At 37.3% G+C, this 13,772-nt stretch overlaps 4 protein-coding genes across 6 annotated transcripts; 2 read left to right on the top strand and 2 right to left on the bottom strand.

Moving 5' to 3' along the window:
• Positions 1-568: 568 nt before the first annotated feature.
• On the top strand, positions 569-1,876 carry LOC145727818 (polymerase delta-interacting protein 3-like). Its single transcript, XM_081977656.1, has 4 exons — positions 569-1,028; positions 1,079-1,346; positions 1,400-1,602; positions 1,658-1,876. Exons 1-4 carry the CDS (start codon positions 706-708, stop codon positions 1,743-1,745), a joined length of 882 nt encoding a protein of 293 aa, XP_081833782.1. The 5' UTR covers positions 569-705; the 3' UTR covers positions 1,746-1,876.
• A 318-nt stretch (positions 1,877-2,194) lies between these two features.
• LOC145727812 (adenosine receptor A2b-like) lies at positions 2,195-12,104 on the top strand. 2 transcript variants are annotated; one of them, XM_081977646.1, is made up of 4 exons: positions 2,195-2,324; positions 6,505-7,015; positions 10,754-10,965; positions 11,030-12,104. In XM_081977646.1, exons 2-4 carry the CDS (start codon positions 6,604-6,606, stop codon positions 12,071-12,073), a joined length of 1,668 nt encoding a protein of 555 aa, XP_081833772.1. In that variant the 5' UTR covers positions 2,195-2,324; positions 6,505-6,603; the 3' UTR covers positions 12,074-12,104. The 2 variants fall into 2 exon arrangements, with proteins under 2 accessions (XP_081833772.1, XP_081833773.1); XM_081977647.1 differs by lacking the exon at positions 2,195-2,324 and adding an exon at positions 4,827-5,064.
• LOC145727813 (tubulin beta-4B chain-like) lies at positions 8,811-10,713 on the bottom strand. Of its 2 annotated transcripts, none has more exons than XM_081977648.1 (6): positions 10,578-10,713; positions 10,337-10,527; positions 10,148-10,292; positions 9,879-10,092; positions 9,600-9,821; positions 8,811-9,551 (listed from the first exon to the last, which is right to left on the bottom strand). In XM_081977648.1, the coding sequence occupies exons 1-6, from the start codon at positions 10,632-10,634 to the stop codon at positions 9,034-9,036; spliced, it is 1,347 nt and encodes a 448-aa protein (XP_081833774.1). In that variant the 5' UTR covers positions 10,635-10,713; the 3' UTR covers positions 8,811-9,033. The 2 variants fall into 2 exon arrangements, with proteins under 2 accessions (XP_081833774.1, XP_081833775.1); XM_081977649.1 differs by having other exon boundaries at positions 10,148-10,257; positions 10,578-10,696.
• A 61-nt stretch (positions 12,105-12,165) lies between the features above and the next one.
• Positions 12,166-13,678, bottom strand: LOC145727819 (malectin-A-like). Its single transcript, XM_081977657.1, has 3 exons — positions 13,224-13,678; positions 12,959-13,158; positions 12,166-12,896 (listed from the first exon to the last, which is right to left on the bottom strand). Exons 1-3 carry the CDS (start codon positions 13,496-13,498, stop codon positions 12,544-12,546), a joined length of 828 nt encoding a protein of 275 aa, XP_081833783.1. The 5' UTR covers positions 13,499-13,678; the 3' UTR covers positions 12,166-12,543.
• Positions 13,679-13,772: the final 94 nt, after the last annotated feature.

The raw sequence follows: 13,772 nt of genomic DNA on the forward strand, positions 1-13,772 counted from the left end.
CCGATGCTATAGTTTTGTAAACAAACACACTTTCGACAGGTGGCAGCTTTGACAAATGACAGTTGTCTCAGACTCGATTTTATAATGGCAGACGACTGATTGTTTAGTTGTTGGTTGTTAGTGTGGAATGTCCTCTTTCTTTTCAATTGTAAATATACGGAAATAACTGAGACTGTTCCAGTTTTACGTAGTTTAGTTTTTTGCTCGTATTACCGTTTATTCTACTAGTAGTGTTTACTACCTAGACATGGCCAAGACAGGAACCAGAGGGTAAGTAAATCAGACCGTTTTAATACAGCCTATCAAATTTCATGTGGGTTTGCTATTGTAGTAACAGAAATACAAACAACAGGAACAGACAAGTGAATAAAAATCGATCTGGTAAAGGCGTGAGCCCAAAATCTCACATGAAACTGAAAAAACGTGCCTGTTAAAGGAAAACCTAGAAACAGTGGAAACCCTAAAGTACTGGACGCCAGACAGAAACTTTTGCAGAAAAAACGTCCGGTAGTAACGGACGCTCGCGACGTTTTAACCAAAAAGGGCAAAATCCTAGATGCCAGAAACAAACTAGATAAACTGAGAAGTGGGGGGGCCAAGCCACAAAACACTAACATTAAAGTAATTGGCAAGAGCATTCTGCAGAAAGTTGATAGAAATGGGAAAATCAGTTTGGTTACAAACAAAACTAGAGCCAGATCCGATATGAATATTGAAATACAAAAACAACTGGGTTTGATTTCACCATCCAGGCCACAGATGAAACGCCCCCCAATCAGAAAACCACAACCTCCTAGAGCAGCTCCACTAAGGAAAACCATAGTAAACGAAATGAATCGTGGTTTGTCCGCTTCCCACCCTCTGTCCAGGGACTATGAAGCTTCATTGTTTAAATGGGTCAGTCCTGATATGAGGCCTGCATCACATTTGATTGGCTCTTTAGAACCAGCAAGACAGGCAATGAGAGATGTGGTGAGGGAAGAACTGATGTTGGCTAAACGAGGCTGGTCTGAACTACTGGCTCCCAAGTAAGTTTTTGTAAACTAGACAAGCTTTTTGGTTGATTGTTTTTTGTTAGAACTGTAACAAGGCAGCCTAGCGGTTATGTTGATTTGGATGCAGTGAATGAGGATGAAGATATGCCAATGTTTAGCTCAAATGTGGGCAAAATCACTCTGAAAGGGTCAACCAGAGTAAGCAACGTCCATTCGCGCTTAGACAGTGCTCCAGCACAGCCTGTCAGTCATGGCATACTGTCACAAGCCAAAACTAAAGTGGTGGTGCCTGCTGGACATAGAATTGTAGTGTCAAACTTGCAGCCAACTGTCACTGAAGATGACATTAAGGTAATGACATTTTTTTATCCACAACTTGTTTTGTAATCAAATAATTTGTTTAGGAACTGTTTGAAGATATAGGACAACTGTTGTCCGCCAAACTGGTGAGAAGCGGCGTGGCCGAAGTAATTTATAAAAACCTAAAGGACGCTCAAAAGGCAGTGGACACTTATCACAACAGACAGCTTGATGGTCAACCGATGAAGTGTCTTTTAGTGAACAAAAGACCCTTTAATTCAACGGCAGGAAGTGTAAAATCTGAAGGGTAATTGCTAGTGAAAAATGTGCAAATTAATGGTTTTAATGGGCAAGTTTTTCAGTATTTTAGGCAGAGGCTCCTCAGACGGTTACGATAAACTGGTGCCGGACATAAGTACCATCCATAAGGTGTTGTTTCAGAAGAAATAATAAATTAGCTAGAACATTTTGATGATTTTTTTAAATTTGTATTGAGAAAATTATCAACTACAGTTTGTTGATAAGTTATTAACCGTCTTTGAGTGTATTTACGTTTGGTATAATAGATATTATGTAAATAACTTTGTAGTTTAATTGTGTGACTCTCAATAGAAGGGAAAAAAGAAAGAGTTTTGAGGTTTCACAGAGCGTAGAGCAAACATGATAAATCCTAAAATGACTTAAAAAAACAGAAACAACTATAAGTTCTCATAAAAAAAACCGAGATCCAATCTACCTCAACCATTATCAAGGAATGGAGATTGTTCCCCCTGAAACAATAAAACTCTTTTGTTCGGCCATAAATTTTTTTCTGTAAAGATTACGATAACTTTCCAGTTTTGCGCCGGTGCAAAGTGTATGGGGAGTTCAAAATCGCGGGCAACCGACGATAGCGCCAAGAAGAGCGTCAAAGTGCGTCGGAGAGCGCGGACGATTTGGTTTTTGGTTGACCCACACATGCTAAAGTTCGTTTTTGTCAGTTGTTCTTAGTATAGTGGTGAAAGGTGGCCAACTGGAATTTTTTTTAAGGTAAACTGTCACTGTTTAGTACTCAAAACCCAAAAAAAATGTAAAGAAGTTAAGTATTCAGGAACAAACATCAAATATTGATGCTAAATTGGAAAAAATACGTTTGTGCAATCCTTATTTATTTTAATAAAAAAAAACCATCAAAACATACACACCAAGTTATTTTTATATATTTTATTGCTACTCTGGTACATAGATGTATAAAATTTGTCGTTTTCCTTGTTTCTTGATGCTTTTCCTTCCAATTTACGACTGTATAACTCGATGTTTTCAAGTTTATTTCTCGTTATGTAATATAAAACAAATCAACATAAAATTTTATTTTTATACTTGAACAAGAACACATTGTATTTTACAGCTCTATGGAATTTACACTGGTGGCTTAATAATTATCAAATCAAATGATAAATAGTTTGGTTTAGACAAGGAGTCCAATGTTGTTGAAATGTTTTAATTAAACGCCACTCACACGTTTTCGTATTCGATAAAAATGTTTAATTTTCCTCAGTTTTGTATATTATGCATATAATAACAGAATTTTATTCTGGATTCCATTACAAGACTTTTTCAAACCAAAAAAATCAATAAACAACGAGAGGATTATTTCTTTTTTGGTCTTTTAATATTAACAAACTTATGTGATTAAAAATAGTTGATACATTCACCACTCGGAGCGCCACAATTCGTTTAGTGGCTTATTTTCTTTTCAATCTTATTAAATCGCTAATATTATCTGGTTTAGATAGTTATTAAGTTTCCCAGAAGTATTTTAAAGTAGTTTACTACTTTTTAAAAGTAAACTGGACCAACTTGTTTGCATGCAATAGTTTTATAAAATAAACTCTTAAATTAGTTTGCCATTTTACGATGTTTAAAAACGATTTAATCTATAAAATGCACTATACTATATTAAATTCATAAGTAACGTGTGAATAGAGATGTAATTAATAAAAAAGTTGTTCACAACACGTGTGATATTTGTTATTTCGAACACGAACAACTTTCATAATATCTGGCGAAAGTTTGATGGCGTCCACAAGTGCAAACCTTTCAGGCAATAAGAACTCGACGAACTAAAAGTTTGGGTGAATTCCACACACACTCTCTATTGCTGTCATTTTGAGCAGCTAAATCCGAGAGAAATTCAATTATTTCCTCTCGTTTTGAACACACATGTGACTCAAATCCTGAAAGGTTTTTAACGCAAATTATAATCCATTACTATTTTTTTTTTAATTGGTGCTGTACGTCTTCGCCATTAAATGCGGACGAAACTTTTGGTGCGGGCGGACTAAATGTCAATGTCAGTTTGGATCGCAATGTGACAGCTGTCACATGATTGCATCAGTGTAACATAACGTATTGTCACGTGACTTTTGTAAAACTCTGACCTAGATCAATGCTTTTGCACCAGGAATGTTATTTCCATGAAGTAATCCGAGAGTGTTGGTGCCCCCCAGCTCTCTCGAGGCTATTTATTTTTTCTTTTTATTAAACGCCCCCCAGACAAAGATGGATTCGTTAATTAGGGAAATGGCAAGCGGGCGATCGTTTTGTCATATTTATTTATCGGAAGCCGATCGTAACCACTGATACAAATATAAAAAATTAATTGATGACCTCTCTGGAAATATAGTTGGCACGCAAGCAAATTAGTTTTCGCCACTATAAAAACTTTAACGGCACATTCTGATGTTGTTTTCTCTGGACTGTCAGTTGAAAGATTTAGTTGGAGTTTGTTTTGGATTTAATTGATTCGCCTAGAAAAACATTTTCTGCAAATTTTACAGTGTTAATTCTATCGTGAGATACAAATCTGAGCTTGCATGTTAGCTGTTTGTTAACATTCCATCATTGTGTCCGATTTTTCTTTTTTAATTCCTTTTTCCAGTGAGTCACAAGGTTAATGCCAAATGGGTTTCGTGACCATAACTAATTATTAGAACACTATACTCGTATATCCAAAAATTACGGATTTATGATAACAAAAACGAAATTTGTTTTTTTATGTTAATCACGATTATGCAAATTGCAAGACTAAAATTTGTTGAATTTAGATGCAAACTTGAGTGGTTTAGCAGATCAAATGGTAAAACTCTCTTTTACGTTATGCGCCTGTACTAGAAGGGGGCGAAAGTTACGATCTGGATTACTTTGAGGGATAAATCTTAAAGTTATTTTCAGCTCCGGCTTTGTACAAATCTCGTTGCGTACACGCTTTTTGCCTTTCTCGCCTTTTTATTACGTTTGTTTGAAGCTATATTTGGGTTGACTGTGATTCAGATAAATGTTCACACAAACCAAACTCAAAATAACCAGAAAAAATCAATTTTAAGATTTATAATGCTAATTTTAAGCAACAACCATCCAAGAACATGTCATTTCATTGATCTTGCCATCAGTTGACAGAACTGGAGGACGTTGACAGACGGCTTAGGTTATTTTTTATTTGACATTGCACATTTTTCCCGGTTATTTCTTATTTCAGACAGTGGGGCCAAGTAAAAAAATGCTTGTCTTGTTAACGTGCTAGTTCCTAGTTTTTCTCATATCACGGCCGTGTATTTAGTCTTAAGCATGCAGGAAGTGTCCCAATAACGGCAGCCTATCAACAAGCAAAGAATAAATGCAATTCGGTTTATTCAAAAAGCAAATTAGTGGTGTTTTATTGATAGTGACGACTATCCGTTCCCCACGTGTTCAATACCCAATGCACACCACAGTCTTTTATAAGAGCAAGGTAAGATTTTGACTTGACATTTTTGTAATCAGTGCCTGTGTTCATTTTGGCAGAGTAGAGTAGGTTTCACGGGCAATTGGTCACGTGAGTCAGATACTCTCTGCCCAGGAGAAATGGCAGTGACGACATTATAAACTGTGACGTCATATTGAACAGCCAAACGGTGTGCTCAACGTCACGTGACAGCCCTGTTTTCAAGTAAACGAGTTATGTAGGATTTTTTGGAAAATTTACCTGAAAATTAGTTTTTCTGCATGGATTACTGGATAACCACCGCCATTTTGATACTATATTCAATTAAAACTTGATTTTGACTATGGGAACATGATTCTGCTGTCAAATTGACACAAAACGGAAATAATTGTATTTGTAATTTCAAAATTACAAATATAACTACACAAAATAAAAACTAAATCCATAAATTCACATTACAGCTGAAAAATTGAAAAATACGAACAAACTGTCAAAAAACAAACAATCAATGACGTCGCGCACAGGGTTGCGTTCATTTGACAGTTGGTCACGTGACACTTGTTCGTATTTTAAATATGTCGACCAATACCAGCACGAATTTAAAAATTTGTAAATAACATATGTAAAATAGAAAAGAAGGACATTACAATATTTCATCCCTGGATCGATCCAGACGGTTGTTATTTCAGGAATGACGAAGAAGGTTAATGGGTCTGGACGGATGTCACCTTTACCCAGACTTTAAATTCTGAGGATAATTTCTATGAAAACGACAGAATTGACCAATAGCAGCGTCTGATTTCACGGTTTCCATAGATATTATCTTTAGAATAAAGTTATTCTGAAGTGAAAGTATTGAACCTAAATTTACTAAAAATCATGTATGGTACATAAAGGTTGACTTTTCAGTCACATGATGAGACAAATGGTAAAGATGCTAAAAAGCCGCTTATTATTTAATGTAAACGGTTAACTCGACACGTTATTGCCAGGCTAATTTACTGGATTAGGTGACAGGATATGAGCAATACAAGTGTTTGGTTGCACTCTGTAAGTGTTTAGGAAATTGTAAGAAGTCGGATGTTGTTATTTGTTTTTTTTTAAATTTATTAGTTTTTTATATTTGTGTGGAAAATCAATGTTTTGAAAGATTTAAAGTTTATCTTCAGCCAACTTAAAAAAAAAACATTAAATCTCTCCAATTTTTGATATTTCCTGTTGCTTTTATAAATAACCTCTCGTTGTCTAAAAAGCACTTAATCAAACTGTTATCAAAGAAAATTGAACAATATTGCGTTTCACCAAACATTGGCAAATTTATTAATAATATACAGACGGTCTGTAGACTGTTTTATTGCCACAAACCCCAATAGGGCTTTAATAAATCAATATATTGTTAGATAATTATTATTGAAACTATTATGTTGACTCAATAGATTGCGTGGATCATTGTAATTTTTGTTACAGATGGGTGACGATAGGATAAACGTCCTAAAGACAGAATTCGGATAAACCAGGTAGAATGGAAGTGGTCCCAGAGGTCTCTGCAGTCAAAAGTGACCCAAAATGAACGACAGTTCCCCGAAAGGGGCAAACGCGACTTACGACTATCAAACCAGGGACCTGAACGTGTCTTATGTGGTTTGCGAGATTGTCGTGGCCGTTTTAGCGGTGGCTGGCAACGCTTTAGTGATTTACGTGTTCCTGAAGGAACGCAGACTGAGAAGGAGGACGAATTACTACATTGTTTCCCTGGCAACTGCTGATTTTTTGGTCGGCCTGCTTGGCATTCCCTTCGCCATTATGTCGTCAATCGGACTACCAAACAATTTGCACGCGTGTTTGTTTACCGTGTCTTTGTTGGTGGTTTTGTGCACGATCTCAATTTTTTGTTTGGTCGCCGTGTCGGTGGATCGATATTGGGCCATACTGCATCCGATGGGGTATTCCAGAAACGTACGCACCAAGACTGCTTTAGGTAAGTTCAAAAAAAGTTTCAAACCTAATTAAATTCTGCGGCTCAGACGTCCTCAAAGTAGCAGTAACTCTTCCAGATAACAAACGACTTGTGGCTAAATTACTTCCGGTTTCACTGGTAAGGCGGGAAATTAAATATTTAACGTTGACTGCGGACACGGGGTTCTTTTAACTCTTAAATTGCATATTTTAATCGAATGTTAACCGAACTAAAATTTAACCCTACTTTTACCGTATTTTCCCCGCATTATTTGACACTCCTTGACACGAATGACATTGACATCTGTCAGCGATGTTGCCGTCATTAACAGCAAAATTAATCTTTTAAAACCTTAATGCATTAAATTATTATTATTATTTATTTACCTCCATTTTGAGAACATGGACCACTACTACAAGTTTAAAATAAAGTAGGTTAATGGGTTTTTCCTACTTTCTCGTTTCTAACTAATCGTAAAATTGCAAGCGTCGTCCATTCATGTTAAAGTCTGGGCTCGTAAAAATTACTGTCAATAATCAATGCAACAGATTTAATAACTACACACCGGGATCGAATTCAATATTTACGCACCCAGTTTATTAAAAACTATATACGATTTTCTGCTAACCTTCGTACTGGTAGTTTTACGACCAATTAATTGGCGTCGTATCAATAAAATTGGAATTTTGCAGGCAGTTATGTCTGTTACAGCTTCCACTCGTGTTTTCTTTGATTATCTCTGGTAAATTATGTCAGAGCCTCTTTTTGGTGCCTCAATTTCTAGGAGCGGACAACAACACAAAATCACTTCCAAAGTAATCAGTTCGAAGATGAATTATTCAAGTGGTTCAGGCTAAATTGAAAGTTCCAACAACATCAGGAGGAACACAGTTGACATGCAGATACGTGACGTCATTTAACGGTTCATTATGTGAAATGTAGGCAACCCAACTTGACTGTTCAGGTTAATGTGGTTGCCTACCAATTTTATCCACATACAATCAATAAAAAATGGTAATTTGTAAAGTTTCTGATATTATTTGCCTTCCGCAAGCAAATGGTGTGAAAAAACCGAATTTCCTGCATACACAAGCATTTTAGAGGTTCAATAACTGTGACAGACGGAATTTCATTAACTACATTTTAGCCCCTCTATTTGAAGTGTTTTCTACAGTAATTTCGGCTCTAAAACATCTTCTAGTTCACACTTTCTAGCTGCTTTTAAAGGGAAAAGCCAAAATTTAAGATAAATATCCTTAGACAGAAATCCATTACGTTTGGAATGGGTAGAGATTTCTCACTTTTAGGGTCCTTTTAATAAATCACTAGTAATTTCTGAAATTAGGGGTTATTAACATTTTCCTAAAAGAATTTCAGAATCATTATTATTGTTTTTGTTTAAAACTGATTGAAATAAAATAACAGTCTGCACTGATATTCTATAAATATCAGGGGACACACATGCTTCTTATTTATATTACCTATTTAGATTTGACCCGGTCATATGGAAGTTTTTGTATTTTAATTAGTATTTACAGGTTTAGAATCGTATTTTCAGTCAAACATTTCCTTATGCTCGACAGTGTTGCAAAACAACAAATAAATAAATTTCCAACTAACCTCCAACAAGCAGCAGGCTTAATAACTATAAATTTAGTCTAGAGACGTGCCACATGAACTTGAAACTATCGGGCTCAAGTTCGTGCGTTTTTATCGCACAGTTGCGGCTCCTTTTTCGTATTAAATTAAGGGCCAAATAGGAAAGTATTCAGTTTCCTAGGCTGATTTGAAGAAATCAAAAAGTTGAAAGCACAAAAGTGGAGAAACGTTTTATTAATCGAAATTCCAAGCGGATGTTCATTACTTCAATGGATTTTCAGGGTCGTCGGACGTGCAGAAATTTCCACTTTATTAGCAATTCGACACTAATACTTAATGCGGGGGAGCGTTTCAACTTTTTGTTGCGGAAACGCGATAAGAACAGAAATATAACCCTTGTCAGTCATTCAAAAACGTGCTTGGAAAACTTAAATATAACATCATTCATTATAATCATCATCATCATCATCATCATCATCGTACTCGCTTAGTTCATCATTACCTACCGCTTCATACTGCTGATACTCCGAAATCAAGTCATTCATATTACTCTCAGCCTCCATAAACTCACTCTCTTCCATACCTTCCCCAGTATACCAGTGGAGGAACGCCTTCCTCCTGAACATGGCAGAAAACGCTTCTCCAATCCGTTTGAACAGCTCCTGAATGGCGGTGCTGTTCCCTATGAAGGTGGCGCACATTTTCAATCCCCTTGGGGGAATATCGCACACCGCCGTTTTAACATTGTTGGGTATCCACTCCACGAAGTAGCTGCTGTTCTTGTTCTGCACGTTCACCATTTGCTCCTCCACCTGTCTGGTGGACATGCGTCCCCTGAAGATGGAGGCGACGGTGAGGTAGCGTCCACGGCGCGGATCGCAGGCGCACATCAGGTTTTTTGCGTCAAATAGTTGCAGCACCAGCTCTGGGACCGTGGTTGCTTTATACGGTCTAGAGCCTAAAACAAAAGTTACACTAGATGTATAGAATCGACTAATAAACTCACCTCGGGAAAACAAGGGAGCAAATCCAGGAATAAAGAAATGTAAGCGGGGAAAAGGCACCATATTGACTTGGATTTTCCTCAGGTCAGCATTGAGTTGTCCAGGAAATCGTATGCACGTGGTTACCCCCGCCATGACTGCGCTTATCAAATGGTTAAGATCTGCCAAGCTGGGAGTGGCAAGTTTTAACGTTCTGAAGCAAATATCGTGCAGGGCTTCGTTGTCTGTATTCGTTTATAATGGTACAAAATCCAAATTTCACTTATATACCAACTTGTAACCTATTATGTAGGTTTCATCAGAATTTTCCACTAGGTGATTAATGGACATGGTGGCGTTGTATGGTTCCACTACAGTGTCTGACACTTTCGGACTGGGGATTATAGAAAAAGTGCTAATAATACGGTCAGGATACTCTTCCCTAATTTTGTCTAGTAACAAACAACCTAAACCACCACCAGTACCACCTCCTATCGAATGTACTATCTGAAAACCCTAGAAACACCCCAACCATTAGTTTAACACCTTTTTTCTTCTTCTTGGTACATACCTGAAGGAGGTCACAACCTTCAGCTTCTTTTCTAACCACGTCAAGCACCGAGTCAGCTAATTCAGCCCCTTCAGTGTACATTCCCTTGGCCCAATTATTGCCAGCCCCGCCTTGTCCAAATATGAACGTGTCAGGACTAAATAATCTGCACCACAAATTTTTGCAGAGAATTAAAGAGAAAGCACAAACCTGCCAAAAGGTCCAGACCGGACGTTGTCCATGGTGCTGGCCTCCAGGTCCACCAAAACTGCTCTAGGTACAAATCGGCCCCCGGACGCTTCATCGTAATAGACGTTGATCCGTTCCAGTTGTAAATCGGAATCACCGTGCCAATGTCCTGTTGGATCTATGCCGTGTTCATCAGAGATTACTTCCCAAAACTGCAATTAGTTGAATTATTCTGTTGAATTGATTAATTTAGTGTTGGTGCCTTGTTTCCGATATTGTTGCCTGCCTGCCCTATTTGAATGTGTACGATTTCTCTCATGTTTTTTTGCACTAGAATTTTGATTGTAGATGATTTGACGTTAATGTCCTCAACTCTCAAACTTTATAGGTTAACTAAAAGTGTAAACTAACTGTTACTAACAATTTGGTTTATTCCAGTTATAATCAGTATTTGTTGGTTTGCCGGCTGCATGATCGGTCTACTGCCCATGATGGGTTGGCACCAGGGTAAATCCGGCAACGTGGACTGCTTCTTCCTCAGCGTGATGGATTACAATTACTTAGTGTTTTTGTATTTTGGCACTATCATCACCCCCGCCCTAATACTGGCCGCTTTTTACGCCCATATTTACAGGGTGATTCTACAACAGGTTTGTACCAAAATTTTTTCTGGACAGATGGTGAATGCGCTAGCGTTGATTAAATTTGTTGCAGTTAAAACAAATCGTGGTAATGAATCCGGACAAGGCGGGTGGAAAAAAGTGCAAAAACCTACCCTCAAGCGGAATGATCCGGATGCTAGGAGTGCAACAGCGCAACGACGTTAAAGCCACACAAAACTTAGCAATCATCGTTCTGTTCTTCATGATTTGCTGGATTCCATTGTACACTATAAACTGCATAATCGCGTTCCGGAAAGATTTCCCAGTCAATTCCACTTTTATGTTATCGTGCATCATTTTGTCGCATTTAAACTCGGCCGGCAATCCTTTATTGTACGCGTACCATTTAAGGGACTTTAGGGCGGCTTTGAAAACGTTTTTCTGCGATTTGTTGGGTATTCGGCAGAAATATTGTGATCACTTTCCGCCCCGTCAGCCCTCGAACTTTAGCCATTACCGTTCGAAGTATAAAGAGTCGTTTAATTCACCCCGAAGGGTTATAAGTGCTAATAAATGCCGACAAGTGGAAGCTATAGTGAAAAATCCTATAGTTGTGGCGACGGCGCCTGCTGCTGGTATTGATAAAACTATTTGGAATATAGCTGAAGATTCGGGAAGAGACTCTGGAGGATCTTCTCAGGATTCCTTCAAAGATGATGATTCTAGACACCACAATACTCTTTTAATGTTAAGGTCAAACACACCGTTTAAACCAAACATTTTTAAAGCCAACGCAGAGTGCTTTAGTATAGGCAATTCCGACGAAAACAACGATAAAGAAACATCGTTAAACACATTCAAAGTTCGTCACAATTCCACCGGTGAAATCAATCAAAAAGCTGCAAGTAAGGTGGATAAAAGTTACTCTAAGTCATCACCTCAGCTAAGTAAGGCTATTTTTGTGATAGAACCTGGCGGAAGACAGAATTTAGACAATGTAAATAAATTGCAGAAAAACAATTTAAAATTAAGCTCTTATAGGTTAGTGAGTAGTTTGTTGTCGCGCAATCGAACACTCAATCGAAGTTTAAGCGATTCCGGTTGTATAAAACAACGGAACGGTATTACGACCGATTCTTGTTCCGTTCAAATGTAATAATGTCCTAACAATAAAATAAATTTAAAGACTTGTGTTATTTTATCTTGACAAGTGGTGAATGGTAAATGAAATAAAAATACTACAGTCACTACTATTTTAAATTTCTAATGATGTCTACATAAAATTAAGTACCCTGGATGACATACTTTTGAACTATTATTAACTAGTACACATATTTAGCTGTACTCTTTAACACCATAAACATTGGTATACATATAATTTACATCAAACCACATTTATTTTTCTTAACTAATTACCACACCCCATGCCTTTTTTCCTTAAAACAATTCATGAAATAACAAACTTGTCGTTTGTTGTAAGTCATTACATTATTTTAACTTACATCAAATTCATATCACAAATAAATACAGTAACAAACAGTAAAAACAGAAAATTAAGTAGTTATCTCAGTCTAAAGCGTCTTCCACGCACGCACTGCCACAATTCATAAATCGTCCCTCCTCGCATCACAATTTGCACAAAAAAAACAAAATCGGAATGAAAGCCCCAATAACAACAAACACAGGCAGCATAATGGAGGATTCTTCTTCCAGCTCAACAGAATCTGGAATGACTGGAAGGTTGCGTGGTCGTTTTTGCAGCTTCAACTCATCCAAGGGTAGATCATCCAAATCCAAAGTGGTGGATGGATCCTGAGATTCTGGTTGTATCATGGGTGGCAGTTTAGGCACGTCATCCATTGTACCTTTCATCAGGTAAAAGGCATTAATTTTTGGGTTGTCCTTGTAGCCTTTTATGAATTCCAGTTTGATTTTGTTGCCCATCATCTCTGATTCCTCTCCATTAACATACAGTTTTCCTGTAGGTAAGTATTACCATGTAAATGTAATGGAAAAACTTTTCCCAAGCTGCATTACTTACCATGCCGAACTTCAAATGGTATATACTCATCATGAGCAACTCCCCTGTCAACTTTAGCAAATATATCTAAATCAGCTACAACTGTGTGTTCCCCATTCAAAACTACATCAAAAACTTTTTGATCTGGAGCTTCAAAGTACACTTCACAGAATTTGAGCACCAAAACATACTTTCCATCAGCAGGGATTGGAAGATCATATCTATAATCATATTTCAGTACTTTAGTAGAGTTGGACAAATGAGGGTTTTATTTGGTAAAACTTACCCGAATGTACTTGTGTGGTACCGTTCAGTCTGATACAAAATATGATCATTGGGAGGCACTCTGCCTATAAGTAACCTCTTGCCATAGTCAGAAGGAATACCCACTTTACTAGTAAGCGGGTCTTTTTCGTATCTAACACCGTTGACATCGGTGTGCGCTTCGCCCCCCGCATTTACAGCAAAAATTACTTGACCAACGCTCTGCGCCCCTTCAATTAAAAGCAGACCAATACACAAAACTGCCAGGAAACAGCCGAATTGGTTAGGGAAGAACATGACGGCTGTGATTTATCACGTATCGAGGGTTACACGTATCTGATGCTGAAAACACTTGAAATGGGCTTATCGCAGCATAGTTCAACCGATATTCAAGAAATCATTAATGTAAAAATGAAAACTTATATAGAAGAGTGAGGTTAGATTTTAATGATTGATTATCGAGCATACGTCACAACACAACAAATTGCGTAAACGTCAAAATGGTAAAATTAAAAGCTCATCAATTCTCCAAAAAATTCAGACAAAACATAATAAAATGCAAAAAAATCGT

Source organism: Ips typographus, linkage group LG4, assembly GCF_016097725.1.
Source record: "Ips typographus isolate SLU linkage group LG4, UJ_Ityp_2.0, whole genome shotgun sequence".
NCBI classification, from domain to species: domain Eukaryota; kingdom Metazoa; phylum Arthropoda; class Insecta; order Coleoptera; family Curculionidae; genus Ips; species Ips typographus.